Source organism: Lentinus tigrinus (assembly GCF_003813185.1).
Source record: "Lentinus tigrinus ALCF2SS1-7 unplaced genomic scaffold L226scaffold_8, whole genome shotgun sequence".
Lineage (NCBI taxonomy): Eukaryota > Fungi > Basidiomycota > Agaricomycetes > Polyporales > Polyporaceae > Lentinus > Lentinus tigrinus.
The window spans coordinates 703358-721634 of record NW_027137917.1 but is presented as its reverse complement, the minus strand read 5'-3'; the positions used below and the strand labels follow the sequence as shown (position 1 = coordinate 721634).

Here is an 18277-nt window from a genome sequence, read left to right as displayed (position 1 = left end):
GCTGTGTCGAGCTCTGGAGTCCTTAGACTTCACAGAGCTCGACATAGGTGTGTAGATTCGCTTTTGTCAATATATTAGACTTCACAGAGCTCGACATAGGCCATTGTGATCGCTCTGAGGCGCACTGCAGCCAACACACCATCCTGGGAAGCTCTCTCTCTGTATTGGCCTGCCAGTTATGATAAAGTCTATACTTGTCTTTTCCGAGGGTCAACATTAGCCAGTACAATCATTTGTTCAGCTGTTCAATCCCTCAAAATTGACGGGTGGCATTGCAGGAAGTCTTAGACAAGAATTCAGGGAGTTGGAGTTGCTTGATGAAATAACTAGGTTGAGGTATCTAGGACAAGTGCCACCTACTGTGGTGGGGATTACATGCAACAAACTGATACATTCTTTCTGTAAGTGGAAAGGTGAGAAATATATGCCTGCAGTTATGCATAGTGCTATCAAATGGTCTTTAGATGATCCATTTCCCATACAGGACAAAATGAACAATAATCCATGGACTGTGATCAATAGTCAAAAGAGTACTAAACAAAAGAACAACGGAGAACCCAAGAAGGCCCAGAAAGATACCTCTGGATTTGTAACAGCTCAAGGTACTCAGGCATTGGATAATCTGAACAATTACACCATCAGTAAAAGAGACAAACGCAAACCAAATGATGATGATGACCTAGGAGCAGAAGTTTCTCAGAGAAAACAAGTCAAGTGTATCAAGGCAAGCACACCACCAAAAGGAAGTCAGAAATTCTTGGAATTCCCATGGGACCCTATGAACTGGAGTTGCGCGATAGCCTATTGACTATCCTTCTCTCAGTTTATATGGAGCAAAAGGCAATGTGGGATGCTGAAATGTATAATGCCAGCGAGCTCCTTGGACAAACAGGAATAAAATTCAAGGAAGTGGTTCTCAAGAAATTAACCACAGCTTTGTATGAGGGAAGAAACCATATCCAAAACATGCTTGGATGTATTGATCTTGAATTGGGACCAAATAGCAAAACTTATACAGATCTGTATGCATTAGCCCATAACCTGATAGCGCAAGATGAACCAGCCCTGAAGAGATGGCATATTTGTAGAGCTTGTGGATATGCTGAGGAGCCTGCTTTTGATAACGGCACAATCTAGATGTGTAAAGAATACCTATGGAAGAATAACCCTGCAAAGCTGGGCAACCACAGAGGAAAATCAATTAGTCAGTGGATGAATGCACTGAAGACTCAATAAATTGCCCGAGCTGCACAAGATGCCTGCAAAAACACTATGAATAATCAGTCTGCACCATATTTTATCAGATTTATCACGCATGATGTCAAGGTACTCAGACAATCAAATTGTCCTGCATGACATAGATCAGATGTATTGGGTCTGTGGTATTGTGTACCACAAAGATGATGAGACAGGTAAGCATTTTGTGTGCCGATTCATTGACAAGTCAGTGTTAGGACTATGCACACAAGTCGAACTCCGAAGGGAAGTCCGAAGTCCGAAGTCCGACGGTGCGTGGGAATGAAGACTTTGGCGAAGTTATTGACCAACGCCCGAAGAGTGTCGATGTCTTCAATTTGCAGAAGTCCGACAAGAGGCTCCGGAGTTTATACCGGAGCAAGCTACGAATAAGAGAGTCAAGCAGAGAGTTATGAACAGAGACGAGAACAGAAGTCGGAGGTCAGAGGTCGGAGGTCCAGTCGGAAGGTCGGACGGAGATCAGACAGAGGTTGGCAGAGAAGTCAGATAGATTGAGTGCTGAGTAGTCGAGAGGGTAAACGAGATATCAGAACTGAAGAACTATGCGACTGTAAGGTAGGGTTTATATATGAAAGTCCGAATGTCCGATAGGAGTCCGACAGGAGTAGAGACAGGCGGCGGACTGCGGAGATGACGGAGCGGAAGCAAATAAACTGGACTAGTAAGTATAGGTGGCGGATACAAATGTCATAGTATGATCAGATGACAGAGCGGGGGTCGGGGGTGATCGGAGTCTGGGCGGAAGTCCGGATAAGGCAGGAGGGAAAGGAGCAGGGGTGGTGAAGTATTAGCCGGGAAAGGGGCGGAGTTCAGGGGTAGTCGGGTCGGGGTTGTGTCGGAGGGGCGGCAGGGCGGACTTGGGCACGGGATGTGACAGAGAGCCTGGAAAGTTTCATTGTCTGAGTCATCTTCGGGGTTAGGTATCTTAAGAGAGTGCATCAGAATTGTTACTTTATCATTTCTAAATACGAGGGCTCAAATGCTTCACATAGATGCTGCCCTTACCTGTGGGAGTGCATACTCCCTGCTCACCATATCTGGGTCAAATGTGGGTGCTGGGATCGGAGTATCCTGTGCTCCAGATATATTTATTGTGCATGTGAGCATTTCATACAATACATAGTAACTACTTCACTTGCAGAACAGAAGGAGAATAATTACCAGGTGGCCAACATTGACCGTGTTTGCCTGTGATTGTCCGTCCATGTCAAATTCAAGGAGAAGAGACTGGTCGGCTTGACAAGGGGTAGACTGCAAGTGTGATACACTGTTGCAGGTCTGTGCAGGGAGTGTTGTTATGGTCATTGTGGTCAGAGGCTGAGAACTGGTGCAGATCTCCAAATATCATGGAGTAGACCCGGAGTGGACCATGGTCCAGGTCCAGGCACATTCTCCAAAAATTGCGGAGAACGGCAGCATCATCAGCTGCCTAACACGGGCTCTGTCTCTTGCTTCCCTACACCAACTGCTTTGCCGCTGATGAACAACATACCTCCTGCAACTGCGTTTCACATTCTGCAGAGGTCTGACTCCATCTACACGTTACTCTACAGCTCGCTATACTTCTACTAGTCACACATTTTTGCTGCCTCCAACCATGCCCTCTCGCCGCTTCACGATCCGGGTGGACAAGTCAAAAAAGGTTGTCATTGGTGAGGTAGATGCAGTCCCTGAGGTAACATTTCATTTTGATCAATGTGTATACATGGCCTAGAGTATTATTGTACATCATACTAATGCAATGTCAAGGTGGTGCCCTCGAGCCACATACCCCAATCCCCATTGCCCGTGCCCGCTTGCAGCGAGACATACGCAGACATTATGAATCACTACGCCCCTGAGGAGGTAAGTTCCTGGTAAGAAGGTTGGTGGTTCTCTGTGCTGTGGTCATCTCACCAAACTGCTAAGCTCGGTAATAATCCCGAACTCCGCAAACTTCTGGAGGGTGCTGCAGCACCTTCTACGTCCACTTTACACTGGTCTTGTCAGCATATTGAGGATATGTTGGAACAGGCCCACCGAGAGGATCACACTTTGCATCAGAAGAAGAAGCACTCGCTCACTATAGAACTCGCCGAGGCCAACCTTAAGATCCTCACACTCCAGGACGCAGTGTCCAAGCAGCCTGAAGGCTCACGCAAAGATGCAAGCTCAGCTGGAGGAGTTGCACAAGGCTCACTCCAATACTAGCGTTCTTCTCAATGACATGTTCCACCAGGTTGACTGCATGGTATGCATGATTGATGAGAGCATGCGACTGCCCTCGGCACACAAGCTGGCTATGTGGTCCTCCAAACCTGCACGTTTGAGCATGGGTTCGAGCATGAGAAGCTTCAGGATGAGCTCCACACTGCACAGCAGCAGCTCGATCAGAAGATGTGCGAGACCACGTGGAAGTCAGTGTGAGTGGTCTTTCCCTTTATTGTATTTGCGAGGTTACTGACCCTCCTCAGCATCTCCATCAACAGCGGGTAAGCGATGAGCTTTCTCTGCACACTTTTTGTCCATCACTAAACTATTTGTTCATTTAGGACAGTGACATGAGATGGAATGTCCCATCTGTCTGGGGGAGCGAATGATCTCGTGCATGTAAGTTCTCACTGTACTATGAGTGGTCAGACACGCAGGAGGCCAATTGTGGTTCCATTGCCCCAGACCAGTAGTTCCAGTGCCCTATCTGTCGTAGTCTGATGGGTGTGATGGCCGTGCATGGCATACGTGTTCTTGCTTTGGACCATATCAAGGACCAACTCTGAGTAGGGATGTTAGAATTTGAACATGTATCATACCACTTTCTGTCACATCTCCCTGGTGTGTATCCTCATTGAATGTCTCTGGTTTCTGTTCATTCAAATGACATGATTCAGCCCAGTCCCACCTTATGTGTAATTAGAAAGTTCTCGTATTATTGTCTGCTATTGCTATCATATTACAACATGCCTAAGTATTCCCAAAGACTAGGTCCCAAGCAAAACTCAACCACTGCAAAGACTGATCCCGCAGGACCACACAGACCATGCCCACTCTCAAGTACTGTAACAGTCAATTCAACTCACTCAGTTCGTAATTCTGTGTGTTATACCCTTATCACACAACAATGTCTCAGCATCACAGACAAAGTAAGAGATCCCCCATTTTCTCATCAATTGTCCCTGCCAGAAATGGCCTACTTTACACCAAGTTAGTGATGGAGAAATATTACATCAGTCGCATATGCTAACTGCAGAGAATGTTATGAAGGCATCTGGACGGTTAGACCCTCTTATATCTAAAAGTCAAGGCAGTTCAAGCATTGCAACTGAACATATCGCTCCAGACGATATGAGTGTACTCCTGCAGAGTGGAAGGCCAAGCTAAATGGTATGCGTCAGGCAATTTTAGATGCTCGAGATGTAGAGACAAGCCAAAGAAAAGAGACCGCTCTGCCTCTGCTTGAATTAAATACTGAGCCTAATGTTGTCAAACCCGTAAACAAGGATTACTTCATGCACAAAGAGTTTGAGGTCAGTAATCCTGAGGCAAAAATGATTGGAGATAAGCTAAACACATAAAATAATGAAGCAAAAAAACCAAGAAAGACACAACTGGGTTTGTCCCAGCTAGGGGTACTCAAGCATTGAACAGTCTCAATAATTATATTACTAGAGGAGACAACAGAAACAAGATGAGGCAGATGACATGGAGTCTGAGATTGCACTGCAAAAAGTAAACAAATGCATCAAAGCAAGTTTACCTCCTAAAGGAAGTAAGAAATTTCTTGGATTTCCTTGGGACTCTGTAAAGCGGAGTTGTGCCTATGATAGCTTGCTGACTATTTCTCTCTCAGTATATACTGAGTGCAATCTGACCTGGAATACTGATATATTTTAAACAAGTGAGCTTTTAGGTCAAGCAGGAGTGAAGTTCTACCAAGTAATTTTGAGAAACTCAACCACAACCCTGCCTGAAGTACGAGATCACATTTGGAATATGCTCAGTTGTATTGATGCAGAATTGCTCAACCTATACAGACTTGCACACTGTAGCTCGTAATATCATTGCTGTTGATGACCCAGCCCTAGACAAGCTATACAAGTGTAAAGCATGTGGATATGATGGACAACCTATAGCTGAGAATGGGGCTGTTTAAATGTGTGACGAGACTCTATGGAAAAATAATCCGTCAAAGCTGGGTAGCCATTGAGGTAAGTCAACTAGTCAGTGGTTGAATGCTCTGCAGACTCAAAAAACTCAGATAAACTGCCCCAAGTGTAGTACATAGCCAATATCATTCAGCTCCATACTTTATTGGTTTTATCACTCATGATGTCAAAATAATAGTAGATAACCAGATTATAGTTCAGAATATTGACAAGATGTATAGGGTCTGTGGCATTGTATATCATAAGAATGACAACACAGGTAAGCACTTTGCCTGCAGATTTATGGATAAAGCTGGTGGAGTGTGGTTTTATGATGGTGCTAAATATAAGGACCAAGTTATATATTATGACAATATTGTCAACTTTGCACCAAAAAAACTACAAACAATTGACGAGTATGATATGAAATTGATCATTTATACTAGGATGTAATCACGCAAAGAGAAACATGTATAAGTTATTGCTATTTAAGTTTGTAACTGTGACTGAAGATTCCCCAAAGTTCCTCATTGATCGTCCCTGCCAGCAATGGCCTACTTCCCACCAAGTATGCTCAAACACATGTAGATGAACTGGTATCCCACACAGCCTAAATGGAGCACAAGCATGGCAAGATACGCAGCCCATTCAGACACAATGAGGTCAAAGAGCCTCCATGTACTACACAACAGAAATCAGCACTCACAGCAGTCACACACAAAGTATGATTGACACCAAGTTACAGTGTGGTATGGATGTTCGGAAACGAGGAGGACACCCAGCATCCAAAACATGATCACAAATGGCAATCAGCCAGTTCTCATACCTGACAATCAAGATGAAGACGTCCCTCCCCCTACTATTTCCCCCCACTCCTGCCTCTGTTTCTGACTTCTCTGATATACACTTCAAACTCTACATACAAGGACCCTCTGATGAGGATGTCACCTCAGATGAAGTTTTGCTCATTTTGGATCTCTTCTACTCTACCCCCGATCAGCCTGTTGTTGATCATGGCCCTGCACAGCCTGACACAGCATTCGGCATCCTCCCCTTTGACAAGACCATGTCTCTTCCATTAGAAGGTACAACTACAACTTTGTGCAGCAATGCTCTCAGTGAGAGTGACACTCTTCGCTTGGGTGAATCTGAGCAGAGCAGGAAGTGTACCTGTTGTGGGGGCATGACCAACTGTACAATTTTGATGATCAGGAGATTTGGGCTGACAACCTCTCTGATTTGGGATTATATCACTTCTCGTATCTGTCTGCATCATATAAACATTTAAACTCTGTCAAAACATCAGTCCACTTTGCATTTGTAGAAAAGACAGCCTCCAGGACAGCTCGCACAGAGCTGCTACTATACCGTTTGAGAGCGTGAATCTTCTCTTCATCTGTAGACAAGTTGCAAGCCTTGATTGTTTGTTCCAAATTTTTGATAAATTCAGTGACCTTGAGAGAATCTCCTTTGAAAGTTCTAAGTGGGCCTTTGCCACCTTTCATAGGGAGACCTGTAGATATATTAGTAGAACTCATGATGGGGGCCTAGGTAGAAAGTGGGATGGAGTGACTTTGGGAAGTATTGGTAGAAATACTGGATGGGTTTGTAGAAGGTTGTACTGGACTGGTATGAAGAGGACTTGATGAGAGTGAAGGACTAAGTAGCCCTGAGGATATACTGGATGAGGTGACTGTGGAGGGGGTTGATAGAGTTGATGAGGTTGGACGAAAAGTTGACTTGATTGACCCACTCAACTCGATGGGTCCTGCAACAAGTTGGACAATATAATGCGGGATGGGTAACCCTTGAAGCACTACCCCTCACGGTGGGCTCCAATTTGATGTGCATGAAAGTTGATTGTATGAAACAACCTTCATCTGCAGCTATCGGATCTGAGCGAGATCAAATGGTACCTCAGTTGTTTGGGGTAGTGTTAGGAAATATCCCAAAAGAGATGACCAGATAATACTTGATGATAGTTCCCGTTGAGACTAATAGTAGACCTATCGTAGGTCTTGTATGATGACTTGACTGTGACTTGATAGTTCCTGTTGGAACTAATAGTAGACCTATTGTAGGTGTATGACAACTTGAATATGACTTGACAATGCGAAGTGGATTGCTTGAGGATGCCTCACTTTGTGAATGTAGACGTATGCATATGACTTAGAGAGCACTCAACTTCAGACTGGGAAGAGATGGGGGGGAGACAATCTTCCTCCCTCATCCCTTGAGGGATGGGGGTTTATATATTGTCTCTGTGGGAATTTCTACAAATATTGTCAAACATCATCTAAGCTATTGTGTCTGACTGGACAATAGAGAAGGAACAATAGGAACAGAATAATAAAGTATAGGACAATAGAGAAAGGACAATAGAGACAGAATAATAGAGCTTAGGATAATAACATGAAGACAATAAGGGGAAGGGAATAATAAGGCTCAGACAATAAGACTGTAGACAATAGAGTGGGAAAATAAAGGGAATAGTACAATAGTGCCTGAGAAATTTCTCAAGGACAATGGGACTAGATAATAATACCCAAGGACAATAGTTGAATAGGGACAATATGAGTCTGAACAATAGTTCATGGACAATAGGGGCATGCAAGTCCAATTGTGATCAAGATACAGTGAGTATACCTTCAGGTATCCAAGAAAACATGCAGATGTGTTCGAGTGACAAGATAGTTTGCAAAGAGGTTGTCATTCACTAGCTCCTAGTCCTCAACCTCATCATCCTTCTCATCATTGAGGGGGATTTCCAATAGCCAGTCTTCCTTGTCGTCCTCATACTGGGGTTGCATACTGATGACCATCAATGACTAAATTGGAGAGGTTGTCAGCCCAAATCTCCTGATCATCAAAATTGTACAGTTGGTCATGCCCCCACAACAGGTACACTTCCTGCTCTGCTCAGATTCACCTGAGCGAAGGGTGTCACTCTCACTGAGAGCATTGCTGCACAAAGTTGTAGTTGTACCTTCTAATGGAAGAGACATGGTCTTGTCAAAGGGGAGGATACTGAATGCTGTTTCAGGCCATGCAGGGCCATGATCAACAACAGGCTGACTGGGAGGAGAGTAGAAGAGATCCAAAATGAGCAAAACTTCATCTGAGGTGACATCCTCATTGAAGGGTCCTTGCATGTAGAGCTTAAAGTGTACGTCAGAGAAGTTGGAAATATAGGCAGAAGTGGGGGGAATAGAGGCAGAAGTGGGGGAAATAGTAAGGGGAGGGACATCTCCATCTCAATCATCAGGTACAAGAACTGGCTGATTCCCATTCATGACCATGTTCTGGATGCAAGGTTGGGTGTCCTCCTCATTTCTGAACATCCGCATCACACTGTAACTTGGTGTCAATCATACTTCATGTGCAACACCCACCCCACAATCTGAAATGCAACATACCCATTGCAGAGGAATATAGATACTCACATGGTACAGTCACGTAGAAGGTGTCAAATAGCATTGACTGGGAGCCAACCTCGAGCCTCGGCTCGGAACAACACTTCAGTGACCCTGCTAGTAGGCATGTCCACCAGGCATGCTTGCAGGGCAATTCAATCACTGGGGTGGGGGAGGTCCGGACGTGTCACATGCCAAGCGTGGAACTGAGCAGTTGTGGTGTTGTCAGTCTGGAGTATGTTGCAGATGCCCATAAAAATCATAATCCCAGGGTAATTGCCAAAGGCATGCATGGGATCTTTGAAATTAAACATGGAGTAGGGAGAGATTTGTGTAGACCCTTCCAGGTCAAGGAGCCATAAAGAGGGATTTTGGATACCCATGTGGTCAATGGGGGTAGCAATAAATCTTTGCTGGTTTGCCAAGCTCAAAGTCTCAACAGGGGGATATTGAGGAAGGGGAGTATCAAAGGGGCCATCAGCGCTGGTGTGGAATGTTTGATTGGTAGATGAGAAGGTAAATTTGTACATAGCAATGAGGGGAAGATTGTGTCAAATGGGTGGTGCACTGGCAGTTGTGGTGAGGGTGAGTGGGGGAGATTTCTTGGGATCCAGGTCCTTCATTTCTACGCACCTATGGAAGCCATTCATCTTTGGAATTCTCTGAATCTGAGATCATGCTTGTGTTTGCCTCAGTATCATCTGTGTCTATCTCTGGATCTGATTCTGTTTCACTTGTCTCATCAGAAAGGTTCCCTGGCACCCTTGGTGTATAAGGTAGAAGTCTAAAGGCTGCAAATCCTTGTTGCATGAATGTGCCATCCAATTCCTTCAAGATGTAGGCTCCATTCCAGGTTTGCTGGTGGACAATATATGGGCTGGAGTACTGTGAAGTATACTTGTTCTCTAGTCCAGCATCTTGTGCAGACTTTCAAACCAAAACCAATGCTCCTAATTTGATATGAAGTCTCTGAAGTCTGTGGTGGAATTGTTTCTCGAACTGTGCCTTAGAGATAAGTTGTGACCTCATGATTGTGTCACTTGCCCTGTTCAAGTCATCTGGTTATTTATCGAGCTGCCGCATTCTCAGTGCTAGTAGGTCAGCTGATGAGATCCCAGCCCGGTAATGGCTTCTCATGAATGTGGCCTCAATAAGATCAAAAGGTAGGATTGGATACATGCCATGGAGTAAGTAGAACGGGCTAAAGCCAGTTGAGCATCTGGTTGTTACGTGATCTGGAGCTGCAGTGATCTGAATCTGCAGATTCAAATCAATTGGCAGCTCAGATTTGCACAGCTTCAGATCAGAGCTCATGAGCTGCGGGTTCAGCTCCAGGTCACCTGCAGATTGAGCTGTGCTCAGCCTTACCACCTGAGTAGCCTTTTTGTCACTCCCATAAATTCTGAACCATTGTCAGTAATGATCTCTGCAATGTGTCCATACTGGCATATGATTTGCTCCCATAGAAACTTTGCAATATTTTTTAATGCCAATTTCTTCAAGGCATGTCCCTTTGCAGTATGGGAGAGATCATCACATGCTGCGACCAGATACCGGTATCCTCCAGCCTTTGGCATGAACATGACATTCACGTAATGCTGAGTGAGAAAAGTGATGGGTGTATGGATAGTGGGTGAGACCTCAAACTTCTTGGTGCTCCAGATTTGACATAAGCTGACATGATGCTTGACATTCTGGAACATCCACAGCCAATAAAAACATTCCCGAAGGTGATAAAAGACTTCATATACTTCACAATGTCCTAGGTGTTCATGTGTATATTTCAAGATCTGATATCTCGGTCCGGGGCTCAGCACTACCAATAGAGGGTATCCACTTTCACGTTTCTCAAACATCTTTCCATCTTCCATATAGAAATCAAAGGCTTGCTGTATAAATTGTTTCTTCACTTGGGAGGTGTGGTTTTGAGGGTCTTTAGGAAATGATGTATGTACATAAGGACTTCCTTCTGGCTGTCTGACTTTGCCTGATATGAAGGTAGGTCCCAGATGTAAGTAGTCTCAGGCAGAATGGTAGTGAAGAAAGTGGTATCATCCAACCACTGCTCAATTTCCTGGAGTAGGTTGTCTGCAGGATAAGGCATCGGGTCCTCAGTGCTTGTCTGCAGGGACATGTCATAACTCAAAGTTGAAGAGGAGTATCCCTTGTATCCAGCAATTGAGGGTCACATTAGGCTGAAGGTCAGGGTTATTGAGCATGTCTTTGCATCAACCTCGAGTATCAACCATTTGATGCCAATGAGATAGAGTCTCCAGTGCCGCAAGGCTCAGAAGCATTCAAAGAGTTCGAGTTTTGGTTGACTATATTGTGCTTCTCTATCATTAAATGGTAGTGATCCATAACGTGCAGGTCTCCATTTTCCATCTTCATCATCCTGAGATAGAATAAAGCCTATCACAATGTTGCTGGAGTTGACTGACATGTAGACAGGTCGGTCAGATGCATAGTCAATGGGGTGTAAGGCAGGTGCAGATGAGATAAGGGTTTTGAGGGTCTGAAATGCCTCCTCGCGTCTTTCATCCTATATGAACTCCACGTCCTTGCAGACCAGTTCTGTAAGTGGTCGTGTAATTTCTGAGTAACCCTTGATCCATATCCAAACAGTCCCACAAAGTCCAAGAAAGCCTCGGACTTCCTTCACAGTGTGTAAGGGGGGCCAATTCAGTATCTTCTCAATTTTGACGTCCTCAGGTGTCCTTCCTTCCTTACTGCATTTTTGCCCAACAATGATAACCTCTGCTCGGCACATTTGCAACTTCTTTGCTGATATGGTAGCTCCACTATGACTGAGTTAGTGCATGATGCAATGTACATCACATGCATATTCCCATATAAATCTGCAGATGCCAGGATTCTCTTTCAGTGTCTCTGGTTTCCCATCCTTGTCAGGGTAGATGGTCTTCGGTCCATTAGGATTGATATTTATTATCTCCATACACTTGGCCATTAACTTTGCTGTTGGAACAAAGTTGGGAATAATGGGGGACAGTGGGGAAAGTGATGCTAGTGGATTCTCTGGAAACTGTTGTATGACATGGGCTTCCTCTGGCATCATACCTGTGACTGGCTTGACTTTCTTATTGACTTGCTTGTAGGCTATATGGACTTGTGTGTCCTGACATGGCTCGTCCGCAGGCTCGATCACTGCACAGAACAGTGATAGACATGGCCCTTCATCAACTCCGACTTGATCAGGTTTGGGTTGCATGTGATCTGAGAACGTCGGTCCTCCCATCCCTCACCAAAAAAGATGCTGTCCTCAGCGGCAAGAAAAGGCCAAGAAACATAGAGGGCGGACAGAATAGTCATATATTGAGTGATGTGTTGATGATGATATAAAAGATTATGTAACACTGTCATTGTGACGGTGCATGCTGACAACATGAGATTACTTCCATGTGCAACAGTATGAATACAGGGTGTATGTGATATGCAAGAATGTACAGAGTTCAAATGGTATGTATGAGCTACAAGGTGCAGATGATGATGACAGTATGATACATTCGAGAGATGATGTAGGGCTATGAAGATGCAGTATGAGAGGATGGTGACATGTATGTGGTCAAGATGGAGTACAAGAAGAATGGAGACGTGATCAAGTATGTATGGAGGTGATAGACGGGGTGCCCAAGATGGATGTGGTATGTACAAGAAGAAACGTAGGTGTGTCGCAGTGGGTTCAGGTACAAGGCTATGGGTTGTTATGCATCATGAGTCAGAATGATCAGCAGTATCATGGATGAGTGACACACCTTAGTTGCAAAATACAGCAAACTTGTTACGAAAAAAATCACATAACTCGGAGGTGGTGTCTTGCATGGCCTCGAGCAGGACATTCTCGACAAACTCCCAGACTTCACCATCATCGAAGAGACGTTCATATTTGCAGCGCTGCACTGCTCCAAAGGGGCCAATGTCCGGGGACAAGAAGGGGGTCATAGTAGGTGTGACTGGTTGCAAAGTCATGTGCTCAGGTGACAGAGGCAAGGGGAAGTCGGCAATGTTGAAGATGGGAGTCAGTGGTATAGACACAATGACATCATCATTGTCATCATTGTCATTACTTAGTTGAGTGTCCTGAGGGAATGAAGTCACAGAGGGGGTGGTGTAAAAAGAGAGCAAAAGTGGTGGGAGAGGATTGATGATGTCTTGCCCAAAGTTATATGCATGCGGGAGACAGAGTATGTCACGTGCTTGGTCATGTGTAATTAGTGTTGCAGGGTCCAGTCAAGTTCGGTTTTTTGACCTTCTGGAGAATAACCAGGACCGTCGTAACCAGAGCTGGACGGCTGGAGTTCTGAGGACCGGACCAATTGACCGATTATTTAGCAACTGAACTAAACCATGGTCCAGTTCCCAGTTAAGACCAGTCCTTGATCAGTTTCTTGTGGGAACTCAAACAAATAAATGACAATCTCATAATTGTAGCCATGGAATGTGGGAACCCAATGTATGTCACACTATATGTTTTTAATGAAAAACATATGTGCTAGAAGTGAAATAAACTTGCCCATATCAGGAAATATGGGCTGTCTTTTGGACTCCCAAGTGCCAGATGCCCAAAATAATAGATTAGATGCTCGGAGGCACCATGCAGACACCAAAAGACTGCCTATACTTCCTGATTTGGGCAAGTTTATTTTGATTCTAGCACACTCACTTTTAATTGAAAACACATAGTGTACTATACCAATAGAATCCCACAGTCAGTGGCTACAATATGAGGGTATTAAGGCTACCAGTTATTGACTGGTTCAGACCAGTCGTGACCAGTTATCAATGGACACCTGGCTAAAATAACTGGACCATAACTGCTAACTGGACCAGATTATTTGCAATTATGGTCCAGTTATCTTGGGTTATAGTCCGGTTATTTTGTGGTCCTTGACCAGTCCTACAACTGGACCCTGCAACACTATGTGTGATGTCGCAGGCATGGAAGAGTGGGTAGGGACGGTCAGACACAGCAAGTCACATGGGCTCGACATAGTCAGTTTGTGCTTCAAGCCAGTTGAGGACGTCATCGAGCGGGTCGAGCTTGATGTGTTCGACATTGCACTTGGCGTGCTTGCATGGAGGTTCAACGTATTCATACTGGAGCTCATTGTGGTGTCACTTGAGCTTGCCGTCACCACATGATGAGTCCTCATGCTCATACTGACCTACAAGCACTCGCTCACACTCTGCTTGGAAGGAGCAGAGGGCGGAGAGGTCATTATCAGTGAAAACAGGGATGGGTGCAACGATGGCAGCAGGATCACTGAACTTTGGTGCTTCAGGTGCAACTGGCTTGCTTGTAGGAGACATCGATAACAAGGCAAAGCTGGAAGATGGTGCCGCTGAAGTCACTGGCTGTGAAGTGGTCGCTACCAGTGCCATGGCTGGAGTGGATGAGGGCATGAAGGAGAGGGAAGGTGCAGCAGGCTTCGTTGAGGAGGCAGTGGGTGCAGTGAAGTCAGTAAGAGGGGAAGGAGACGCATCATGTGAGGGAACACTGTAGCCATAGAGGCTGGGGTGCTGCTCTGGGTAGAGGGTCTTGATGCAGGTGTGGGTGGCGATGGCAGGCTCAGGATTGATGTTGTTGTAGAAACCAGAGTAGCGAGACATGAGCTCGCAGTAATAGCTGTGTGCAGAGATGAGTCTGGGTAATACTGTGGATGGGATGGGAAGGGCAAGAGGGGTGGAGACGGTCAAAGGTTGCAAAGACGTTGCTGGCAGAGCGACGATGCTGCCGCAGATCATTGGGATGTTAGTAAAGCAAAGTCTGGAAGAGTAGGGTATGATGTACATGGCAGTGGGGCTCGTCGCTGGTTGGGAGAGGAGAGTGGAAGGGAAAGAGAGTTGCAGGGACATTGTCAGTGGGATGACACTGCCACAAATGGAGATGGTCTTAGCAAAGGTGAGCTTCAGGGAGGTGTATGTGACATACATGGTCATGGGCTTAGGGGTTGTCATTGGAGACTGGGGTGCTCATCACCTTCTCCCACTCCTCCTCGCTCTCACTCCTGTCTCCCACTCCATTGTGTCCTGCCGTGAAGAGGAGAGACACAGGACACGCATTGTTGACATAGATGTTGCTGTTTGCCATTCCGGGTGAGTCATGTGCATTGTGCAGGGGAGTGTTACGCTTTCGAGTGTGACCTTAAACCTAAGCCTTAAAGGTCGTTCTGTTCAGCTACCTTTGCTGAACTCTTGCTAGTCCCAGTTCGCTTTATCGAAAGCGAACACTAGTAAGATCGTGGTGAAAGCGAGATAACTGGCTAAGAGCTGGTTATACTCCGAAGAGACTGAAAGCTGAGGGTTGCTCTGAGGCATCACCTCTTATATACATGTAGAGAGACTGCGGAAGAATGTTCTAGAGATATCTAGAGAAAGTGCGAACACTGAGTCACCTAGCAAACCACTAGTCTGGTATAGTGGCTGTGTACTTCTTTGTACCGTAATTGTGGTCCGTGGCTATGCAACTAAGGCAGTGCGCTTCTGAGAAGTAAGGTTAAGAAGTGAACGAGAACACAAGCTAGTCTAAGAAGCAGAGTGTTCTCGTGCTAGAGAAAAGAGGTAAAAGTGATACCGTATCGCGGATACCTAGTAGTACAGTTGTCGTTCGAATTCCTGATACTATGTTCGTAACAGGGAGTGGGTGCGAACAGTGGCATGCTGGAGATTGAGAACATGGAAGTGGAGGGTGGGTAGATGAGGTTGGAAAGAGAAGACTGAGCGAGGAAGTCAAAATTGGTATGTGTAGCGCCCGCCATGTAAATTTGGAAGTCCGCTGCTATCACATTGTGGTGGAGTTTATTGAGGTATGGTGTAGGGTAAATGCAAATGTATGCAGGGCCTTGGCAAGAAAAAGGGCAGAGAGGAGAGTCGAGGAGAGATGGAGAGGCCATTTTGGTGAGTACAACTGCAGGAATGTACCAGTCCTGGTATGCATAGCCATCGTAAGTCCCGAAGTACCATGGTGATATGTCGACTATAGGGCCAAGCAGGGAAGAACAACCCACCTAACTACCCAAAGTCTACGCAGTTTGTGCAAGAGGTGTTTTCTGGTTCCCTTTGTTAACTGCGCGCAAAAGCAGGGAGCGGTGCTTGGTCGGCGACGTCGGTGAAGGCGGCGGCGGCGGGTGGTGGAACAAGCGATTTCGATGATAGGGACCTTCACGAGTGACCCGCGGATGTACCCGTCATCTGTACCCATGGGTGTTGAAAATCCAAAGGCTATACCCGCATCCTTACGGGTATGTTCCCACGGATTACCCATACCTGTGGATATGATATTCGGGTACCCGTGGGTTTATGCAGCCTGCAGGTTACCCATGTGACACCCTCATGTTGTAGGCACGAACCGTGGGATTCTAATGATATGTCACACGATTTTTTCCGATCAAAACTGAGTGTGCTAGAGGCGAAATAAACATGCCCAAATCCGGAAGTATAGGCTGTCTTTTGCGCTCAGTTGCCCGAGATGCCCGGTTAAGCGCCCAAATGAGCGCACCCTATACTTCCGGATTTGGGCATGTTTATTTCGCCTCTAGCACACTCAGTTTTGATCGGAAAAAATCGTGTGACATATCATTAGAATCCCACGGTTCGTGCCTACAACATGAGGGTGTGCAGGTACCCGTGGGTTTACCTAGCCATACCCGCATCCTTGAAAACCCGTGGGAAACAGGTACTTACACCCGCAGATGTACTTACCCATGGGTATTCCCACGGATTTATCCTTGGGTACCCACGGGTTTTGCTAACTCGTGAAGGTCCCTATTCGATGAGAGAAACGTATCGGCGGCGGCGAATGGCAATGTTAAACTAAACGGCGGCGAGGGAGAAGAGTAAACGGCGATGAGTTCAGACAAGCGGCGACAGGCTTCTTCTCTTGAGATCTTAGCTCTGTGGGGTGAAGTGACCTGGGATTCCTCACTGGCTACTCTGTCTAGTCTATGTACCTGCGGCGCTAGGGCAACACCCCCGGCGACCCAATGAAACTGGTCGCTGGTACGTGATTGTGGCTGCCGCCCTCGCTCGAGACCCGCATGCGATAAGAATCCGCCGATAACAAAAGGGGCGGCACTGCCATCGCCGACGATGCCGCCATCCCGACGGGGTCCCCTCTTGAGAGCAAGACTCCGCCCGCTGTGCAGAACGGCTCTGTAAAGGAGAAAGAAGAGGGTGCGCTCGCCAGTGGAGAATGGTGGTGCTCAACAACGGGAATGTGACTTGAGGTTTGATCAAGGCTGTATAGTGGAGTTCCATCAGAGTGAAGTTGTCCTGCAACATGGTGGAAGTGTGCGTGAGTAGGGACAAAGGCAGAGAAGCTTTGGAGACAAATGGAGGGGTATTTGAGAGTCATGAACGAGTGACCGGGGGAATGTGGGTTGCTGGGCTCTACCAGCAGCTCAAGCTCGGGGAGGTCTATAAAAGGGTTCCAGAACAATAGATATGTTTCATCACATAATTCAGTAGACATTGTCCACTCTAGTGGGCCAAACGTGATTACAAACTCCCATGAACGTGGGCCAGCTGAACCTGGCTGGATTTCAGAAGCTGTCACAATAGTGGGCCCGCTGGCCTTAGGGGGCAGGCTGAGAGAAATGGGTACCAGTGGTAGAAAAATGTGGCCTGGGTTGGCCCTGCTGAAACCAGACAGAAAATGGGTGCCCTGGGGAGGGGTGGGTGTCAGAACCTATAGAAGGACACAGAATGTGTCACTATACAACTGTCAGTAAGTAAACTATAGAATAGGTACAGTAGAGAAAGATATACCTCAGCCACTAGGATGAAGAACAACTGAGGAAAAGAGAAAGGGAATGCCAGCATGTATACACTGGCAGGTGGCTGTGCTTGTATACTAAATGGGAAGTAATCTAATCTAATCTACAGCACTCAAGATACTGACTGCATTGCAACAGTGGGGGCATGGAGAGCACATCAGCTAGGTGCTCTAGGGAGGGGTGGGGCATGGGGAGCACATTGGCTGGATGCTCTGGGGAGAGGTGGGGGCACAGGGAGCATGTCAGCACAGTTCACAGCCTGTGGATGGATCAGGCTGGCACTGCTGGATTTAGGTAGGGAATGGATTATCATTCTGTATTGTAAGTGTAGTATTAGTGATGCAGGGTCCAGTCCAGTCCGGTCTTTTTGCCTTTTTTGGTAGGACCAGGACCAGGACCAGAACCAGGACCAGCCCAACCTGGCAGGACCAGGACTGCAGTCCGGTCTTACTGAGACTGGACCAGAATCCAGATATTGGTCCAGTCTTCAGTCCAGACCGGTCCAGGACTGAACCCCGGTCCAAACTGGTTCAAGACTGGTCCGGACTGGTCCAGCTGCCAGAAATGTTGCGGCACTAGCCAGTATTAAACTTGGGCCTCCACCAAAATGGCTAAAAACCCCAGGCACTCTACCAACTAGGCCATAAGCCTTAACAAAGGTATATTGTGTGAAAAGTGTATGCATTTCCACAAA

The 18277-nt window shown here is 46.2% G+C and overlaps 4 protein-coding genes across 4 annotated transcripts; 3 read left to right on the top strand and 1 right to left on the bottom strand.

The window, feature by feature from the left end:
• Window positions 1-178: 178 nt before the first annotated feature.
• On the top strand, window positions 179-5127 carry L226DRAFT_544888 (uncharacterized protein; the record flags this gene model as incomplete). Its single annotated transcript, XM_067682306.1, has 4 exons — window positions 179-209; window positions 279-716; window positions 4819-4845; window positions 5000-5127. 4 exons carry the CDS (start codon window positions 179-181, stop codon window positions 5125-5127), a joined length of 624 nt encoding a protein of 207 aa, XP_067537061.1.
• A 2974-nt stretch (window positions 5128-8101) lies between these two features.
• Window positions 8102-8530, bottom strand: L226DRAFT_522070 (uncharacterized protein; the record flags this gene model as incomplete). Its single annotated transcript, XM_067678736.1, has 3 exons — window positions 8102-8206; window positions 8308-8342; window positions 8365-8530. The coding sequence occupies 3 exons, from the start codon at window positions 8528-8530 to the stop codon at window positions 8102-8104; spliced, it is 306 nt and encodes a 101-aa protein (XP_067537060.1).
• A 5199-nt stretch (window positions 8531-13729) lies between these two features.
• L226DRAFT_522069 (uncharacterized protein) lies at window positions 13730-15980 on the top strand (the record flags this gene model as incomplete). The annotated part of the gene is made up of 9 exons (XM_067678735.1): window positions 13730-13890; window positions 13982-14270; window positions 14483-14711; window positions 14758-14905; window positions 15018-15042; window positions 15446-15497; window positions 15648-15706; window positions 15792-15870; window positions 15892-15980. 9 exons carry the CDS (start codon window positions 13730-13732, stop codon window positions 15978-15980), a joined length of 1131 nt encoding a protein of 376 aa, XP_067537059.1.
• Window positions 15981-16791: 811 nt separating this feature from the next.
• On the top strand, window positions 16792-18095 carry L226DRAFT_522068 (uncharacterized protein; the record flags this gene model as incomplete). Its single annotated transcript, XM_067678734.1, has 7 exons — window positions 16792-16807; window positions 16856-16981; window positions 17046-17102; window positions 17276-17534; window positions 17722-17824; window positions 17878-17904; window positions 17967-18095. The coding sequence occupies 7 exons, from the start codon at window positions 16792-16794 to the stop codon at window positions 18093-18095; spliced, it is 717 nt and encodes a 238-aa protein (XP_067537058.1).
• Between the last annotated feature and the right edge of the window lie 182 nt (window positions 18096-18277).